General features: G+C 42.5%; 2 protein-coding genes across 15 annotated transcripts in view; both read left to right on the forward strand.

The window, feature by feature from the left end:
* The window catches only part of add1 (adducin 1 (alpha)), a 32,448-nt gene extending 23,141 nt beyond the window's left edge, over window positions 1-9,307 (forward strand). For 3 of the 12 annotated variants that reach the window (XM_027004218.2, XM_027004220.2, XM_027004210.2), the window contains exons 12-17: window positions 332-421; window positions 674-691; window positions 1,677-1,760; window positions 2,550-2,706; window positions 4,332-4,415; window positions 6,560-9,307. In XM_027004218.2, coding sequence (XP_026860019.2) covers window positions 332-421; window positions 674-691; window positions 1,677-1,760; window positions 2,550-2,706; window positions 4,332-4,415; window positions 6,560-6,855 — 729 coding nt within the window. In that variant the 3' untranslated portion in view covers window positions 6,856-9,307. Of the gene's footprint in view, window positions 1-331; window positions 422-673; window positions 692-1,676; window positions 1,761-2,549; window positions 2,707-3,045; window positions 3,322-4,331; window positions 4,416-5,055; window positions 5,094-5,140; window positions 5,176-6,559 lie in introns of those variants that run through there. The other 9 variants (XM_027004213.2, XM_027004214.2, XM_027004222.2 and 6 more) reach the window with 7 other exon arrangements.
* A 1,863-nt stretch (window positions 9,308-11,170) lies between these two features.
* The window catches only part of LOC113573739 (WD repeat-containing protein 7), a 121,021-nt gene continuing 112,251 nt past the window's right edge, over window positions 11,171-19,940 (forward strand). For all 3 annotated transcript variants that reach the window (XM_035527061.1, XM_035527062.1, XM_035527063.1), the window contains exons 1-9: window positions 11,171-11,313; window positions 16,551-16,722; window positions 16,978-17,084; window positions 17,312-17,390; window positions 17,762-17,936; window positions 18,061-18,137; window positions 18,432-18,551; window positions 19,000-19,145; window positions 19,454-19,556. In XM_035527061.1, the coding sequence (XP_035382954.1) occupies window positions 16,564-16,722; window positions 16,978-17,084; window positions 17,312-17,390; window positions 17,762-17,936; window positions 18,061-18,137; window positions 18,432-18,551; window positions 19,000-19,145; window positions 19,454-19,556 (966 nt within the window). In that variant the 5' untranslated portion in view covers window positions 11,171-11,313; window positions 16,551-16,563. The remainder of the gene's footprint in view (window positions 11,314-16,550; window positions 16,723-16,977; window positions 17,085-17,311; window positions 17,391-17,761; window positions 17,937-18,060; window positions 18,138-18,431; window positions 18,552-18,999; window positions 19,146-19,453; window positions 19,557-19,940) is intronic.

Raw genomic sequence — 19,940 nt, forward strand, 5'->3', positions numbered from 1 at the left:
ATCTTTTAGCTTCTCCTTAAACCACCGCCTAAGTTTTGCTGAAGCGTCTAATTCTTCAGCTCTTTAATGTTGAGCTCTGCAGTAAATTTGCTTTTGTAGTTTAATCTTTACAGAATTTCTGAGATTAAATCGTCTGTGGATGGAACACGGTACCCCTTATGTTATTTGGGAGGCTTATTATTATTATTATTATTATTATTATTATTATGCATGGTCCTTTGTGAAACGAATATGCAGAACTCCGTTTGGAAAAGGTGAAGAGGTTAGGGCCAGTTTGGTGTCCCCTGTGGTTAGAGCATGTTGGTGTGTGTTGTGACGACATTTTCCACAGATCCGGGAGCAGAATCTACAGGACATTAAGACGGCTGGCCCACAGTCACAGGTGCTGACAGGGGCCGTGGTTGACCGGTCCTTCGTCCAAGTGAGTCCTCTAGTATTTCTGCTTACTCTCGCTCGCTCGCTCGCTCGCTCGCTCTTTCTTTCATATGCCATTTCCTGTATGAACCTTGTGTAATTCTTACACACACATGCGCGCGCTTCCATCAGATTCCTTTATCTCAAACACACACACACACACACACACCCTAATAGTGGTCTTCGCATGCCACTGTTTGCTATTCTGGTCCATCCTTTTGGCTCATTCTGTAATTGTGACATTATTCTTTGACCACAGAGAGCGACTGTCTGGCATGTAAGTACAGTGTGAGTGTGTGCTAGCTGTAGCTCACGCACATGCCCCGCCCCTCCACGGCTGGGCTGCCGTTCATCTCGCATCACTTCAACTGGTTTGCAGTTACCCGTTTTAACTTCGTTTTCATTTAAGTTGGTCTGCCTCGACTTTAACGACTAAGGCTGCAGATGAGGTGATTCTGAAGTTGAGCGTTGTACCGCATGCAGAGCAAGTCCCACGTTTGATACGATTTGCTTTTTTTTGTTCTTCCAGTCGTTGGTCAGCCATCCCTGAGACCGCCTCCTACCCTTGGCATCAGTTGTGCTTGTCACGTACTAATAACTACTTGTAGTTTTTGTCTTGCGTGCATTAGAACAGTGTTGCTGTTGAAGTTATTTAAAGAGTCACGCTTTAATAAATTGTCGTGTTTTAAAGTAAAATGCTCATTTTGCAAAGCTTGGATTTTTTTTTTTGCATGGATATGTATTTGCTGCTACACAGTAGAAACCCTGGACATGGTGTTGAGGTGCTGGTTTAACTGGTGGGGTTCACAAAGCCTCTTCGAGTCAACATTAGAGGTGATGAATCCTCTCTGTTCAAAGAGGACCAGAAGAGTGCGCCTGCTAATGTAAATGAATACAATTCTGATTGGTCTATTGTGCCCTTCCTGTGCAGATCACCATTATCCTCCAGGAAGCCTGAGCATAATGTCCCAGTGCCGCAGAGAGAGGAATGCTGTGTGTGGTTTGACTAGCTTACGACAGTGGTGCAATGCATGATGTGCCATTCTCTATGTCCCATTTTGCTTCTTTAAGAAATGTCGTGTGTGTGTGTGTGTGTGTGTGTGTGTGTGTGTGTGTGTGTGTGTGTGTGTGTGTGTGTGTGTGTGTGTGTGTGTGTGTGTGTGTGTGTGTGTGTGTGTGTGTGTGTGTGTGTGTGTGTGTGTGTGAGACAGACTGATAAATGGCACATGCTTGTGCGCTGCTCATAAGGTGTGCTTTTTCAGGATGCGCCACTGTCTGACTGTTTGGAGTCTATCGATGGCCTCGACATCTCAGACAGCTTAAGTCCTGCTAGGTCTGTTAGAAAGGTACATGCTGCTGCGCGGCAGCCAGAACACTCCCTACAAACCACACCTGGCGTTCTCTCCCTTTTCTGCTCGTGGTACCTTTACCAAAACATGGAGGATGGCTCTTACTGTGTGGCTGCTTTTAAGTTTAAAAACTGGAACATGAAATGACTTGCTGCAAACAAACAAACGAAAAGTGTTAAGTGGCTTCCATGGTGGAACATTTTACTTTGGTGCAAGCTGAAGTTTTGAGTCTGGTGAGGAGACAGACATGATGCTTTTCAGTTAGATCCAGCTGCGTATTTTTAATGGTATTGCCTACGCGTGTACACACACACTTGGCTTCTGATTTCTATGTTAAGAACAGAATGTAGTAATGCTGATGGCACTTGGTTAATTCATCTCTGTCATGATTTGTTGGGATTTCTCTTTCTGAAGCATTGTCTTCAGATAAAGTAAATTTTAAAAAGCAATTGGTAGGATAAAATGTGAAGGAAACGGAATTTCCTTCACAAAAAAATAGAGATGTTTGTTTTGAGTGGATGAAAACAGTGGCTGGTTGTTGGTGAACAAATGTTCAATTTCAGCATAGCTCATTTATTCGCTGCCGTTGACCGACCTTAAATGCTGTAAAGTTTTGGGATAAGACTAGACTTTTTTGCAGCAGTGTTAAACGCTTTATGTAGTCTCACTTTAAACTTGTGTATTCTTATGGTAAACTCACACCTATAACACAGTTTTTACTATACATTATGTGAAAGTTTTTGATGGTTCACCTGTCTGTTGCTCTTCACCTCTTTTTGGCTATAGGGTGAGCTGGTGACTGCCTCAAAAGCCATAATAGAGAAGGAGTACCAGCCTCGTGTGATCGTAAGCAAGACTGGACCGAACCCGTTCAACAAGCTGTCTGATCAGGAGCTGGAGGAGTACCGTAAAGAGGTGGAGCGCAAACAGAAAGGCCAAGAAGGTAAGAACTGACCCATGAGCCTCGGCGTGCCAGGACTCCAGTGCCGTGTGGCAGACAGTATTTCTGCCAGTGCTGCCGATCTCCGCTTTTGGAGTTTTTGGCCATTGGCAACCTTTTTTTTGTTTTTTATATTTTTCCCCTTACCTTTTGGTTCAAATGGAGCCTTGAAGGTTTTACAAACCTGCCTTCCACTGTTCTGTGTGATCTTGGCGCAGAAAAACAAGTGTTTCGTTCGAATGAATCAAATGCTTCGGTTCTGGACTTTTTCTTTTTATGTCTGGTTGCTGTGCAGCTCAGCACCCTTGCAGGTCTGGGGGGAAAAGCTGTTGTTGCCTCCAGTACAGGTTGAGTCTGTCAGCTCATTGCTCTCAGTTGCAGGGGCAGTCCCTGCTCCTCATCCTGCTGCTCCAGGTCACAGTTCGGAGGAGCTTCCAGGAACTCCTGATTCTTCCAACGACCCCAGCCGCAGTGCCGAATCAGGGTCGGGAAGGGCCAGCCCCTCTGATCCTGTGGAGTCACTACATAAGGACTTTCACTGTGCGGTACTGAAAGCCCTCAGTGATGCCCCAGAACTGTCTGGGAATTTTCAGTCTGCTCCCAACAGTGAAGTTGCAGGTACCCTGGAGCTCCATCTGCCCACCCTTCCCTGGCGTCCGTTCTGCCCGCTGGTGGTCTCTCTTTGTGGGTTCAACTCTGTTAGCACTTCCCTCTCCTGGTTCCCCTTCTGTCTTCGCCTGTCTGTATACTTACTCTAAATTCTGTCTTGGTTGTGCGGTGGTTTTATTTTTCTTCATTGGTTTGTCTCCTCTCCTGATGTACTGTGTATCCCCACCCTTACCCAACTCGTCTTTTTTCCAACCCTTTCTAAACAATCTCAACTTGAAGGTTTATTTCACCTAATGATGAATATTGATTATGAACAGAAGGATAAATTGGGATTATGCGGATTAGGTTGACGTTTAGGTTCATTCACTGTTGGTCACTGCACCTTTTTTTGGGTGAAGTATTCCTTCAATCTTTATTTATTTAAGCCCTAAATCTTAACCCTGATTGTGTCTTCGAGGACAACAATAAAACATCATGCTGTGTTTGATTTGTGGATACGGTGACTACCTCTCCACTAACTGGGATTCATTTGGAAACCCTCTTCTGGACTGGATTTAACCCCTCTTCTGGACTGGATTTAACCAAACTGTCTGATTCATCTGATTGCGGTGAAGGTGGAGTCTCAGATGGGTCGGATTATCTTCTTTAGGGGTTGTGATCAGCTAATCAGTATGTGTGCTTTGTCTTGTGTGGCTGTGTGTGTGGTGTTTGACTCCAGACAGCATGGGGAGATGCTATGTTTGGTGTGATTTTGGTTCAGGTTTAGGTTATGATCAGTGAGAAACGCGGTTATCATTTACACCCTTCAAAACTCGATGCATCTGTATCTTTCATGACATTGAATTGATTTTTGCAGTTTATATTTCTTTGCTCCTTAGCTTATTTAAAAAAAACAACAACAACAAACTAATGGTAATTCGTTTAGTAGCTGCAGAACTATAATATACTTCAGTTGTAGCTTTATGGACCCTGAATCTCATGTAAAAGTTTTAAACACATTTTTGTTCTCTTTACTTTAGATCAGACACAGGAGACGGAGTTGGTAGCAAAGGGCCAGAGCCCCACCCATACCCCACCAAGCACCCCAGTCCGAGTAGAAGAAGGTAGGTTTATCCAGATGGTTGGCGCTCCACTAAGCATGGCTCCCCCAGTTTTATTTTTGGTGTGCCACAGGGGTAGTTCTAGGAATGCTGCAATTACTGTCGACGTCTCAGTGTGGTCTTTAACAACTGTAGACATTTGCTGTTTGTTTTGGATATAATAAGAGGCCAAGAGGACCAATACTTAACCATTGGTGTTTTTGTTTTTCTATCTAAATATTTGGCTCTATTTTTAATCTCCTTTGAAGGAAAACATTGGTTAAAACTTCTTTTATTTTAACCTCTTGGTCTTTATTACATTGGATTACACCAATCCTGCAGATGATTTTATCGACACACACAAAGTAGGACCGTACACCAACACACATCGGTTATTAGTGTGGGGGTTGTATAAATGGGGGAAAAAAAACGGGGCATACACAGTAAAATTATAAAATTATAAAATCTAATATTCTGTATAAGTACTATGCAGCTGTTCATGGCAGTCAACTATGGTGTAATCTAATCAGTTTTGGTTCAGATCTCTCACCTGTCTCAAACGTTTCTCATTCACTCTTCATGCTCCTTCCTTTGGGATCTTTCCAAGAATGGCTATATATCCATTCTTTTTCTCCTGGTCTGTTTTTCCCCCCTTTCTTTTAAGTTAACACGGTGGCTGTGATTTGACTCGCATAGACGGTTTTTTTCCTACTTGTGCTTTTTCTTCTTCATGGCTGCTTTTCAATCAGGAGATGGAATTGAGAAAGAGTACCTGTTGCCATAGTAAGTACTGACCCCCCCCCCCCCCAACTCCGCCTTCACCTCCATGGTTGTTGGCTACCTTTCATTGCATGGCTTTACTGTGTCTTCTCACCTGTTTCTCGCTGTTTGTTCTCGCTTTGGTGTTTTTGACTTCCTTTTGTCTGCTGGAGTTGTCTCATGGGACTCCTATCAGTTTTCAAACTTTGGACAACTTCTGGAATTGGCCCACATGGTATTTTCCACTTTTATATAGACTCTTTTATATAAAACCTAAAGTTTATACTGTTTATACTATAAAGTTTATAAAATTGGAGGCAGAAGCCTTTGTTCCTGTTCAGTACTTTTTCATTGGATATCTGGACCTCTCTTATTGCCTTGTGAATAAAGCAGATCCTTAATAAACTTGTCCTGACAGATGAAATTGGTATCAAAACTGATCGGAGTGCCTTGAATATTCTATCAGAGCTCATTCTAGAAGCTTCTAGACTCCTGCTCTTTGAACATGTGTGGTATTAACAAAAACAAAGACACAGATTTTCTGTACCAATTCAAATCTATTCTAGGTTCTGTAGAGCAGGTAAGGTATGATTTTGTCCTTTTTATGAGCCTGATCGTCCCATGTACAGGTATATCATTTCTGTCTTGTTAATGGTGTGTGCTCTTTTGTAATAAAAAGGCTTTTTTTTAAGCTCTGCATTTGACATAGTTGTTCATTTAGATACATGTCGCTATCTATATTTTTTTTTTTTTCTGACCTATTGAAGTGGTTACAGTAAGATTTTGGAATTGGAACCATGTTTTTGGTGTGTGTGACTCTGCATTTGCGCCACGAGCGTTTAAGGGTTGATGTCCTTCATCTACTGCTTATCTGCATGACGCGCTCTTCGGAGCCTTGACGTTAGCGGTACGGCGTCCACGTCCCAGTCCACCCTGCAGGAGCTTTTCCCAGTGTGGATCAAGCAGTGTTTGTCAATACTACTTTTCAGTTGCAGAAGGCTTCATGCCGCACTGTTTTTGACTCATGTCACAGAAAGTAGAAGTTTTTACTGGAAACATTTTTGTAGCAAATATAGAAATTATGGTGTTTTTTTTAATATGTAGGTGGGATTACCTTTTTTTTATTTACATTTTTTAATTAATTAATTATTGTATGATTTAATACCTTCCACTTTTGCCCGACATGTTTGTATGTATCACGTTTTTTGATATTGTAGGTCAGAGATGACTTGGCTTAGGTTAGGGTTGCAGCTAGATCAGGTATGAGAGCCACACTATGCTGGTGATGAAGTTTGCATAATATGTTGGCTTCCCCTCCCTCACAAAGCCTGTGTTTTATTATTCCCCTACTTCCACATTTATTTTCCCATAATTCTGTACTTGTCTTTTCTGCTGTTCCTCTTGTGTAGAGCCGCAGCAGGAACAGACCTCTAAAGATGAAAGCGACGCAGCCACTTTAAGACAAACCCTCCCTGACCTGACCCCTGACGAGCCTTCAGAAGCCGCCACCCTCTCCATGGAAGAGCACGCCCCCGCTCAGACAGACCCCGCCCCGCCTCCAGATGGGGAGGAGGCCGTTTTTGCCGACGAAGCTGCCGGCGACCAGGGCAGTGACGAGTCCCCCAACAAATCCCCTTCAAAGAAAAAGAAAAAATTCCGCACACCCTCATTTCTGAAGAAAAATAAAAAGAAGTCTGAGACCTAGAAAGATCGCCGAGGCAAAAGTCTTACCCAGTGCTTCCTTTCTTGTTCATTTGCATAACCTTCTGTTCACCTTTTTAGTGTACCAGTTATTTTCCCCTGTAGGGGTAAAATTTGCTTTTACGTTTTTAACAGCTGCTTGTTAGAGTGGTGAGTGACTATTTTGTCTGGGGATAAAATGTGTGTGTGGTCTAGCTTATTCCGCATGTCTGCACGGGCCCGCATGCTAGCATAGATTTATCTCCGTTTTTATAAGAAAAAGTTAAACTAAAGCTAAATAACCACTAGAATGTATTTGGATTTTATCAAACTCTGTTAAAGTGTCTTTACAAAAAGAAGAAGAAGAAGAATGCAAAAAAGGGGGAAAAAAATTAAACCTGAAAACTGCACGGTGCTAAACTGTCCAATTCTGATGTCCATTTGCATTTAACTCCGTCATCTTTTATAAGCAGATGACTTGCTAACCAGTGAAAGCTTTTCAACAGTTTATTGTTAATGTTCTACAATACTTGATCATGTATCAAAGATGTGTGTGCACACTTTAATAAGGCTATAGGTAGTTGAACTTAATTGCATTTGAATACGTCTAGAAGCACTAAATCAGATTTTGAAAACTCTTCATAAGGCAGATCCAAAATGGTCTGCCTTTCTGTCTTCATAACTCTGCCACTCTGTAACCAGTATAGTGTTTTTTAAAAATTTGGCTTGCATCGTACAGAATATGGAGGAAAAAAAAAAAAGTATATTGTTTGGGTTGATTTTGTTTTTCTCTTTTCTATTCAGTGATTTTTCATGACAAGTTGCACCCAAAACTGTTATCAATTTGACCCTTAACCTTAATCTCTTTTTCATGTTTTTATTTTGAAACACTGTTATGAGTATAGCAAATTTTTGTTCATTTAAATTTAATTGAATCCTGTCTGCATAAAAAAATATTTTTACATGGGTAATTGTCATGTTTCTGCCAGGTGTTTTGTTTTTTTTTTTTTGTTTTGTTTTGTTTTTTTTTTTTAAATATATAGTAAATGTGAAAAGTTGATCATTGGCTAAATGAAACTGGCTTCATTGCCATTCGAAACAAAACAACTAACGGATAATGTTAGATTAATCGAGGATAAAGAATAATGTTTCTGGTATAAATAGAAAGGAAACCTCCTCCTGCCTGGTTTCCACATGCTATCTGGCTCACACTAATGTTAATTCACGGTTTCAATATTTGGTATTTAAGGTTGAAGTGCCCGTATAAAGCTAGCGCATATCCTGTGGCTGTGTCCGTGGGTGCCCACGCTGAGGTGTGACGGGGATACGTGGGACTCCGTTAGAAACACACACCTTACCTCCTGGGTTTTAGCTCATCTGTGCTCTCTTGCTGCCCTCAGACACAATGCAAAGAATATGCTTGTGGGACATTGATTATAGGTGTCCAAACTTATCCTCTGTACCACATGAATAATGTCTGTTTAATAACAGTTCTCTTATTAATCATGCATAATTGTTACTGCTTCTCTTGTGTTGTTTTCAAATACACACTGTGTCCTTGAAAGTTCAGCACTTGATGTGAAATACTGCGACAATGGGAGCCACCCTGATTTCATACAAAACATGGACACATGGAAATTAGGTGCCCTAAAACACCACCACTAATTTAACCACTAATCCCAGTGTGCTGCAAATCTCCAAATGAACTGCACATAATACATTAACCAAGCCATAACCCCCCCCACACACACACACACACACACGCGCCAATTGCTGTTGCGTTTGTACTTGGAGACAGAGATGGTGGCTTGTTTACATTGGCCCACACGCATTCTGTGGATTCAGAGATGTACGATCAGTGCTAGACCAATCTGATTTACCCTGCAAATCCCGCTTGAGAATGGGGGAGGGTCATCCCTGGAGATCTGCCGCGGTGCTGAGTTTACATCCTGCCTTTATCCTTCACCTTATCCAGCCAGCAAAGGTCTTAGAAACGAACCCGTTAGCAGGATACGGTGTGCTAGGCAAGAGTCGGAGGTGAAGCTTCCACAGCAGCAGATCTCCAGGTGCACGGATGCTGATCGCTGGTTCAGACCAATTTACTGTGTGTCTAGAGCTTAACGTGACCTTACAGAGGTTTCTGGAAGGTCCGCGTGGTGTACAAGCTTGTATCATGTGTCCTCTGTACATTTACAACTGTATCAATTTTTAGCTTTGTCATGTCATGCTTTACCAATGTTTGATGATTACCAAGTTAGTAGTTGATTTCCTTATAAGGGATTGTTTTATGTTGTTGTCCTGTTTTAAATATATAGCTTACTTTTATTCCCTGAAGTGTAATTTGGGGTGGGGGGGGGGGGGTGTTTGTTTTGGTTTTGTTTTTTTTCCAATAATTAAACACTTTTTTCTTTTTTTTTTCATGGTACTCCTTTATTATATAACCATGAATAAAAACTTTTTTCCCTTCAAAACAGTGATTTGTTTAAAAGGGTGTTTAAGTGGTTTGTTTTACTACGAATATATGTTTGTATCTCACAGCTTCTTAATGTAGAAGTATAACTTATTTATACCAAGACTGGCTTCAAAGTATGTATATGTGAACTGATCTCAGACCAGCAGTTACACACTGAGCCAGTCTGTGTTTTAAGTAACTTCAGTACACTGCAACCAAAGCTGTAACGGTAGTAATAAATTGCAGTGTTTGCAAGGTTTCCAGATTTCAGTTAATGGTGTCCTATAATGCATTTATTTGCAGGTATTTATTTAATGCAAGTATTTTAAAAATGATTTTCTGATACATTTCCACCACCACTATTTACAACCACTTCTCAGTGTAGGTAGCTAACTAGTTATTTAAACCTTGCTAGTAGCTAAAATTATCTATACTGTCGACTTGCTTTTAGATCTCTACAACACAAAAGGTTATTAGCTATGCTAGCGTTATCTCACTGTGAAACTTTCAATGTAAGATGGTATGGTCCATAATCATATTGCCTGGGCTAGAACCACGGCTGGTGTATGCAAATTTGGGGATTGTAGAATTTTACACGCTGGTATTTTAGAATGGGTCTGTTTTACGACCCTGCTTTGCTTTACGATTTATATTTGAAAGGGGTGACGACAATGTTTGAGGTTCTTGGTGTGTCAGTTCCGTGTACCAAACTCAAGGTGAGTACAGTTTTCTGTTCTATGGCACCTTTAAGTCTGATTCTAGAACTGAGTCCTTTCAAAAGGAGCTGTGTACAGACCAGGGCTCTCTGTAGGTCTCTGCAGGCTTCTACAAAGGATTCTGGGTCAGCCTTGGCAGACCTCTGTGTAAGTACTTCATCCCTCCACCAGGTACAGGATGGTACAGAAAAACAACCCGATATTCCAAGTAAGTTGATGTGTACCCCTCAGACATTCTCTGACAGGTTCCTCAAATGCATGTTATCTTTAACCTGGGATAAAGGACCAGCTATTCCCTTCAACTAATTCTGGAGTCCTCATCTTTATTTTCTACTTGAATGTACAAGCCAGCAAAGTGGGGAAATAGGAACAACACTACATGTACATTTATTAAAGTAATACAGCCACTATGACCCATCCGAATTGGCAAGGCATTTTAAAACTAATGGACATTGCATTAATGAGAGTATCAGTTTACATTTTCCATTGTTGCTGTGGCAACAATGAAGTTAGGAAACTTTAGAAAAAAAGAACTTGCGCTCCATGAAATGAGTGTCATGATTTATTGTTTTTTTTTTATATTGTTATGTTTATTGTTTTGAACATAAACTAGTTTCACTTCTTAGAACTACTGAAGCACTTTGCCAGTGTAGCCAGGTCTGTGTTGCATAGTATTAAATTAAGAGATGAGACTTCTGTGTCTGCCAATTCCTCTCTGCTCTTACATCAAGAATAAACACACACACATAGATAGATAGATAGATAGATAGATAGATAGATAGATAGATAGATAGATAGATAGATAGATAGATAGATAGATAGATAGATAGATAGATAGATAGATAGACACTAGCAACTGTTAATTTAGAATAAAGTACATTTCAATACCTACAGTGCCACATGCTGGGCCCTTCCTCCAAATGCATTTAGGCTACGTACAATGGTCCCACTGCGGTCTCGGTTTTGCTTTCACTATGCAGTAAAACGGTATTTTCCCCTCAGAACGGGGAACCAAATCTGTACAGAAACGTGCTTTTTCAAAGACGCCAGATTGTCAGAGATTTATGTTATTGCACTATGTAGATCCACCGCCAGGGGGCAGTTTATTCCTAATGATTACGGCAGCGTATTACGTAATTGCGTAAAATACGTCTATCTGCGGCGTTGGGTCAGCTGACTTGTCCTAGGCTGTGGAGGGCAGTTAGCGTTACTGTAGCGTAGCTGAGAACATTTCATCGTGTCGTCCAATATTGCTCACGTATTTCCTTTAAAAACACCCTGTCGGAAGGAAATGCTACATTAGCAACTGTTACCGGTAAGTTACTTTTAACTCCACCATAACTGGCAGAAATGAGCCGAGCCCGGAGGCTGCGACATTGCATAAACGATAAGATGAGGCACTCTGTGATAGCGTAGCTCGTTAGCTAGCTCGCGTTAGCTTGGCTCGAGCTGTGTTGTTGCTGACTGACTTGAGGCGATAAAACAACTAACGTTAGTCTGACACAAACTGGCGTCGCCACTGTGTGTAAGCCATCGCTAAATCCCGTCACATCATGCATCATGTCCATGTCGCGCTTGTAACGGTTAATAAAGTTGTAAATAAATGCCCCTCATCCACAGATGTCTGGGGTCATTATCTTGAGGCTGAGGCTAGTTAACGGTCCCTGGAGATCTTTCTTCCACCCGTTATAACTTTATAACGCTACAGGGTTGGATGGTTTTGTCGTCGTAACGTTAGAGTGTCCGATACCGACGCTGTCACGCGCCGGTTGCTAGGGGCGATCCCGCGGCGGATGCGAGCCGGTAACGTGCGCGTGAGGTGAGAGGCGCTCAGCCGTAGCCCGCGTGTGAGACGTGTCCTTTGGGGCTTGGCCCCTGACCGCTTCTCCTTGCTGCTTCCTTTTGGGAAAGTTTGTGAGCGCTTTCGCCAGAGCAGCTGGGCCACACGGCCGTCTATTATTATGATGAATGTGCTTGTCACGCCCTCCCAGGCCTTTGCAGGGAGGGCGATTAAAAATGCTGCAAATAGCAAAATGAACCCTCTTCCAACGTGTTCCTACCTTGAAGTTACAGAGGGAGGAAATTCAGCGTTATTCCTTTACAGTTGAAAACCGAGACACTTGTCTCTATTGGCAACCTGCGCAGGATTATTGTTGATCAGTTGTTGATAATGTCTGGTAACAATTATATGGGTCCCAATACAGTCACCCCCTGAAATATTGCCTGCTTGCCTAAGCTATCTTGAAGCATCTGTTGGTACCATTAATGAATGAGTCTGGCAAGTTTGGCATCTCTCCATAATCATAGCCTTCATGAGCCGGCAGTCTTTTATTGGCCACTGGGAGGCAGCTTGTTGTACAGCTTCTCTGTTGTGTGTTTGTGTTGGTGCTGCTGTTGTTGTTTTGGTGACAGGTTGGGGGAATCTGATTTGCGGGATCTGGTTTAGGCGGGTTTCATAAGATATCTGTTCTGATGCCGGAAGGATGATACGAGCCTAACGGTGACTAGACGTATGGGCCAAAATATATGAAACATAACAGATTTGATGTTTGGTATGTTATTGGATCTGCATTGTGTTGTTTGCATTGTCGATTTGTGATGTTTGTACTGCAGTCAGCCAGGTAGGTGAAGAATTAAGTGTGTCTTTGTAGAGAGGGGCTTTGGAGAGGAATTGTGGCAGAGATTGTGGCTGGAACATTGATTACAGTAGCGTTAAATTGCAAAATTGTTTTGGTGGTTTGCTTTGGTGTAGGGCTTAGTGTGACATGGATGGGATTTGCTAGACCAGGTGAACATTTTGAGTTTTCAGGAAGGTCAAAAGACAAACAAAAAGAAAAAAAATTACACCCTATCAGAGAATGTTTTGCTAAAGTGACTTTGAGCTGAAACTCTGACTTTTGACTCAATCAGAGCTGAAGGGCCTGTTGATGTATTGCTTTTGGAGTGTGCTCATTGTTTTGGCAGAAAGCCTCCTACCAGTTCTGCCTGTGGTAGCGTCCAGTAGCAGGGAGGTCTTTGCTGGTGAAGTGTACTCTTTTGAGTGCTGGACCACTTGTAGTTCAGGAAAAAGCGTCATCGTTTGCCATTGCTGAATGTTGATGAGACTACTCACTCTACTCCTAAGGGTTAAAATGGCATTCCAGAGACTCAGGCTCTCCATGAAATGGCATAAACTCGTAAGGTAGCACCTTTTGATTCTCTCTCTTTCACTGTTTATGCTTATATATGTGTTAACATCAATGAGACAATTCCAGCTTGCATAGCAGACATCTAAGTTATGCACTATTGCAAGTAATGTGTAGGCTGTCTGTTATACTTATATAGGTCTACACTGTGATCATGCTAAAGGAAAGACATTCACTTCCTTTGCGGCAGAATTTCAGTGTGACAATTTGCCCTGTAGTTTGGTTATTGGGAAACCTAGCAAGCAACATGGAGGTTGTTTTGAGACTGCATTGTAATGATTTATCAATGCTCGAAGGTGTTGTTGCATCCCAGAGGTGTTATATTGGCTTCATTAGTTCTGAAACAGCCTAACTATCTTTCAGTGCAATAATAATTTGGATTGTAGATTTATTTTAAAACAGAAACGGTGGGTTTTGGCAGTTAATATTTTTGCACTGGAGCAAACCATGTTGATACTGCTGGTTCAGTAAGCTCTTGTGCTCAAAATGCTATGACTCTTCAGTCATCAATAGATTACACAAGCCAGCTGCCATGTCATTGGCCAGCATTCAGTGTGTGTGTGTCCAGGCTTTGGGTCCTCATCATTCCCATACTGCAGGGTATGCGGTTTGAGTGGCTTGCTATCATCTGATTGGCATTGATCACTTTGGACAGATGTTCTGACTGGAGACCAGGAGGGGTTTATCTCTATACAGAAGATCAACAAACCCTTAGGTTTATGGGTTTGATGCATTTACATGTGGCATAAATGCAGTTCTCATTTGTGCATATATAAAGAGTCATTGATCTGTGTTTCTGTATAATCTGTATTCATTCTAGAATTCCATTTAGGGGCAGTCATAGCTCAGTGGTTAAGGTACTTGACTAGTAATCAGAAGGTTGCTGGTTCAAGCCCCACCACTGCCAGGTTGCCACACTTGGGGTCCCTGAGCAAGACCCTTTACCCTCAGTGTCATAAAAGCATCAACTAAATTCCATAAATTTATAATTTATCAATGAAGTGTTGGAATGTTTCAGCATTGTGGCCTCTGCTTTTTAATGCCGATGGTCCTGTCCTTATCAGCAGCATGTCACATTATGGTCGTTTCCTCCATTCAGACTTTTCAAAGAAGATGAGAGGAACATTTCAAACCATGAAACATGTCTTTTGTTAGAAACGCCTTGTTCTTGGCCCATTAAGTCCATTTGCCAGAGTGTGCAGTTCGTGACAGCCGTCCAGACTCTCGGTCCGTGGTCTGTTTGTAGCCACGGGGCCACTGAAGGTGGGGTGGGGGGTGGGGACTCCACCCTTAGCCCAGCAGTGACGCTGACAAACCTCCAGCAACCCTGCTGTGCATGGTCTGCTTGTTCCAACTCGACAGCCACTGCCACTCTGCTACCATGTTGGGTGAGGACAGTCTGCTCACCCCACCTGCTAGAGCTGGTGCGGCAAGGTGCTAGTAACACCAAGGTCGTGCGGTTGATTCTCAGGGAGCACACATACTGTCAGAGTGAGAAATATGCAAGTTGCTCTAGTCTGCCAAATGCTATGATTGTAAGTGTAACTGATGGGCTACAGTCTGTAATTGTACACTAATAAAATATCCCTATACAAAAATATAAAATCTAGATATTCATAATAAAGTGGCTGGTCAGTCTATGTGCAGAGGTGAGTTAGTCGTATATGGGAGGTTGCGAGTTTAAGGATTAGGTGTGGTAGAGGCTGAATGATGTCTGTCCATAACCAAGCAAATCCAGCTGCACCCAGTCCACTGCTTAGTGGGAATAATGAAGTTCAAAAATCAGTGGTGTTTAGCTGGAATGACTCAGTAGATGAGTGAATGCATACGGGCCAGTGGAAAAGAATTACATCTCTCTCTCTCCTCTCTCCTCTCTCCTCTCTCCTCTCTCTCTCTCTCTCTCATATTAATAATCTTGTATTAACAAACCCATCCAGATGATCTTATATGAATAAAGCCTGTAGATCTTCCTGTATTGGCCCAATTATGGTTCTAATGTGGTCCAGCAAATGCAGAATACTTTCACTTAAACTCACCTTGCAAACTGTAATTGAACTGAATGATAAAAGTGGTAGTCTAGAGCAATAAACTCAGAGCCAGGTTGTTAAGAATTCGATGATGAATTGTGTAAATAAATTGCGCTTGGTTCTTTTGTTTTGTATGTGCTACAAGACCAATTTGTGCCTTCAGAATGTACATTTTAGATAAATGATGATAAATCATTTGAGTTGGTGATTGATGATGTGAAAGTTGGTGATTTGTCACTGATTATTGTTTAACTGATTTTTACGCGCGGTCTGGACACTAGCTCATTACATAAATTGAGTTCGACACCCCTGGTTTTGGGACTGTAATCACTTATTAATAGTTGAAGGAGTTATTTGACAGGTGTTCTATGTCTCAAAGCAGTGAAGTGGCCTCATTATTTTCCAGTATAGAAGTACTTCAACTTTATCTTAAAAAATGCATTGAGTGAAGAGAGTATACAAAGGAAATAAATAGTTTTAATAGTTTTAGGTGTTACTGGAATAAAGCTATAACTGAACCTGATTTTAGAGTGTGTGAACAGGATTACAGTGAAGAGGAACACACTTCATTATGGCAAATGCAGGCTATGGTGGAACTCTGCATTTAAAAATATGTATTTGATAAACCATATCAAGAACAACATGAGGGACACCTCCATATGACCACAGGACAGCGAGCCCTGTGCAACCCTGTGCATGCACACCCTAGAATGTATGGTATATCTCCCAGTGCCTGGTGACACCATGATAGAATGCATATATAGCTGGCTTGTGACTACTACAGGAATAGTGCTTGAATTGGATTATATTTCAGTAGGGAACTCAGACAGGGACCCTAAAGCTGTGATTCTGAGGGGAGAAATTACTCTGTTCTGACTGAGGGAGTTTCAGGACTGGACCTTGTAGTGATGTTTAGAAGCGTTGGGATTATCTTGTTCTTTGAGTGCTTTGGGTCATGGGCTTCATTATCGGTGAACTCCGTCCCCTGACCCCTACAATGGTATCTGGGATGTGGGTGAGGTATAATATCCCCCATTTTGTGTGTCTGACAGGCTCTGCATCTGTAGACCACACTGGGAGAATGAATGCAAGAACTATGGCCTTGTTGCATGTCTGTGTGTGTGTTTTATTTGCTATAAAAGAAACAGTGGTATATGTTTGAATGCTGCCCCCCCCCCCCCCCCCATCAAATAGGCAGGCCTGATCTTCTGTAGGACTGTTATCTGCTATGTAATCGTGGGGGAATTGAGGCTGCTTCCACTCTAGCCCATTCACATGATCCCAGTGCAAACTCACCCTGTTGTCTTCTCTGATCATCTGTTCTTTTCTTTGCCTTGCAGTTTGCATAAGAACATGTCTGGAAACAGTCTGGTATTACCCATAGTCCTCTGGGGTCGCAATGCGCCCACCCACTGTATCTCCAGCCTGCTGGTGATGGATGATCTGGCCACTATCATCAGCGGCTGCCATGATGGTCAGATCTGTATCTGGGACATGACCCCTGAACTCGAGGTCAGAGGTCACACTGGCTCTTCTCTGCTATTTTCTTTTTCTCTCCTTCTTCATATAGACAGTATTCAGGTGTTCAGTTGATTAAATAATTAGCTTTGCAATTGCTGGTTGACATCTGGACTTTTTGATAACCTCTGGAGTTCATCACGGTGTGTGTGTGTGTGTGTGTGTGTGTGTGTGTGTGTGTGTGTGTGTGTGTGTGTGTGTGTGTGTGTGTGTGTGTGTGTGTGTGTGTGTGTGATTTTGACTGTGCAGATTAACCCTCGAGCTCTGCTCTTTGGACACACGGCCTCCATCACATGTCTGTCTAAGGCCAGTGCAGGCAGTGAAAAGCAGTACATAGTCAGTGCTTCAGAAAGCGGGTGGGTACACACAGAGAGCGCATGCGCATGTTTGTTTCCACCTCCCTGTCTGTCCGTCTGTCTGTTTGTGTGCATATTGACTTTTGAATGATGTCTCTGAATTATATGAAAGAGGTGTGTGAGTGTGTGTGTGTTGTTTCTATTTACAGCAGTAGCTGGTTTTATATGTAGATTTTTTTTTATGTGTGATGGATTTCTTTCAGAGTGTAATGTTTTTGTCTCTGTAGGGAGATGTGTATGTGGGATGTGAATGATGGACGCTGTATTGAGTTCACTAAGCTGGCCTGCACCCACACAGGCATCCAGGTAACACATCTACTCTACCACACCACAGGTAACACTTATTATATTACACGCTAGATAACGCCCTACACTGTACTCAGCAAACGTAAACACTAAAAACACACTTCCACCATACCAAGTCTCAGTTCTTCTCAAGGATTCTTCCTCGTTTTGTCTCACCACTGTCTCCTTTGGCGTGTTCACTGGGGGATTGGACTCAAACGTTTGCAAAGCTGCTCTGTGACAACAGCTGCTGTAAAAAAGAGCTATATAAATGAATGTAGCTTTGACTCATTTTCTTTCTACCGTTTTTCTCTCTCTCTCTCACTCTTCCACCTCCCTCTCTCTCTCTCTCTCTTTTTCTCTCACCCCCTCCCACTTTTCTCTCTCTGCAGTTTTATCAGTTCACCATTGGGACTCAGCGTGAGGGTCGTCTCCTGTGTAATGGCCATTACCCAGAGATTTTGGTGGTGGATGCCACCAGTCTGGAGGTGCTCTACTCCCTGGTGTCTAAGATTGCACCTGACTGGATCAGCTCTGTCAGCATCATCCGCTCCCACCGCACCCAAGGTAAGGTCCGAGATAACCGTAACCACCTGTCCAGTGTTAAACGTCTTTAAAATCTTAAACATTTTGTGTGTGTGTGTGTGTGTGTGTGTGTGTGTGTGTGTGTGTGTGTGTGTGTGTGTTGCAGAAGACACAGTGGTGGCAGTTTCTGTTACTGGAATTCTGAAAGTGTGGATCATTACTGCAGAAGTGAGCCGAATGCAGGTGTCTACGCATACCAAACTCACACACTCCCCTTACCCAACACAGTGCAATACGCATCCCCTCTCTTTCTGGTGTAACACACACCCTCCCTCTCTGGTCCAGCACACACTGTCATTCTGTGTGACTAAACAACGCGCACATCTCTCTGATTCAGCACACACCTCTGCCCACACCACCTTTTCTCTAACGGGCTTTCTAGATCATATTCTTCCAACATTTCCCTGCACATCTTACACCTCTCTCTGTGTCTGTGTGTGTCTGTTTGTCTGTGTGTGTCTGTCTGTCTGTGATCAGGATATGGACCCTGTATTTGAGGAGGAGTCCAAGCCGATCTACTGTCAGGGCTGCCAGAGCATTTCCTTCTGCACCTTCACCCAGCTCTCCCTGCTAGTGGTCTGCTCCAAGTACTGGAGGGTCAGTATGTGTGTGTCACACCTGGATTATAAATTACATCTGGACCAAAATTACATATGGACCAAATCCATATTTAATAATAATAAAAAAGAGTTGGTGAACAGCTAGAGGTGTGAAGTTTTAAATTGTATAGTACCAAGCACCTGAGAGAATCACCCATTACACTCTGACTCATACTTTACCATCTTTTAATATTTTCTGTTGTTCATTTCTAAATAGTTTATTTCTATAAATTATTGTACTCATATTGTACTCATAACAAGCTTTGAAAAACTGAAATTGTTTCATGAAAATGAAGCGTCCCAGTTATTGTGATTACACCCACGTCTCACACAGCACATGTAAATGCTGTATTGCCCACAAAGAGGGGACTAGCTTTGTGTTTCTGTCGGTGTGTATGTCAATATATTTCTCTGACTTTATTGTGTGTGCACATGTGGGTGGCCAGGTGTTCGATGCCGGTGATTTCTCGCTCCTGTGCTCCGTACCCAGTGAGAATGACCAGGCGTGGACAGGGGGAGACTTTATCGCTGCTGACAAAGTCATTATCTGGACAGAGGACGGCTGTAGCTACATCTACAAACTACCAGCTAGGTAACCACACACACACTCTCATGCTGACACACTTGTCACACATTAGTTTAGTATTCTATTACCCACAGTGTAAACATCCAGATTGTGTCAAGTACCTACATTCTGTGCACACTCACAAACACCTGTTTATGTGTAGCTGGGCGTGTGGGTGTCCATATTGGTGTACCCTTGAACACATGAATACCTGTCACATAACAATCTTGAATTTAATTTAAAAAAGTGTAATAATAAAAATAAATCTGAAATGTAGGTTTGTTGGATTTGGGTTTCCTATGCATGTGCGTGCGTGTGTGTTTTTGTTCGTTCAGCTGTCTCCCAGCCAGCGAGCACTTCCGCAGTGATGTAGGGAAGACAAAAGAAGGGTCCATCCCTCCTCTGGTGTACAGCATCGCAGACCGTGCAGACAAACAGGTCAGACACACAGCCCAGTCATTCACTCATGCACTCTGTAACTGGAGCCTTTAATGTTAACATCCGTTAGTGACCTCTACCTCCGGAGTGCTCCTTAGGCTGCTTACAGTTTCATGGTTAATCACCACGTTTGGAACAAAAATACCAGTTAAAATGTCTTTGTAATATCTGTTGAGGCCTGCCCGTTCCTCCCTCCCCATTCACAATGTCCCTTTTGTGTCCTGTGACTCACCAGACTATAGGTAAGAGTTCAGTCTCCTCTCTCTAAATCATACTGCAGATCTTCTGTTTCTCCGTGCAGGGGACATGGACCACGCTGAAAAATATCCTCCATAAACAAACAGGCTAATGCTATAAAATCTCTAATGCTATAAACATACTACA

Source organism: Electrophorus electricus, chromosome 6 (genome assembly GCF_013358815.1).
Source record: "Electrophorus electricus isolate fEleEle1 chromosome 6, fEleEle1.pri, whole genome shotgun sequence".
NCBI classification, from domain to species: domain Eukaryota; kingdom Metazoa; phylum Chordata; class Actinopteri; order Gymnotiformes; family Gymnotidae; genus Electrophorus; species Electrophorus electricus.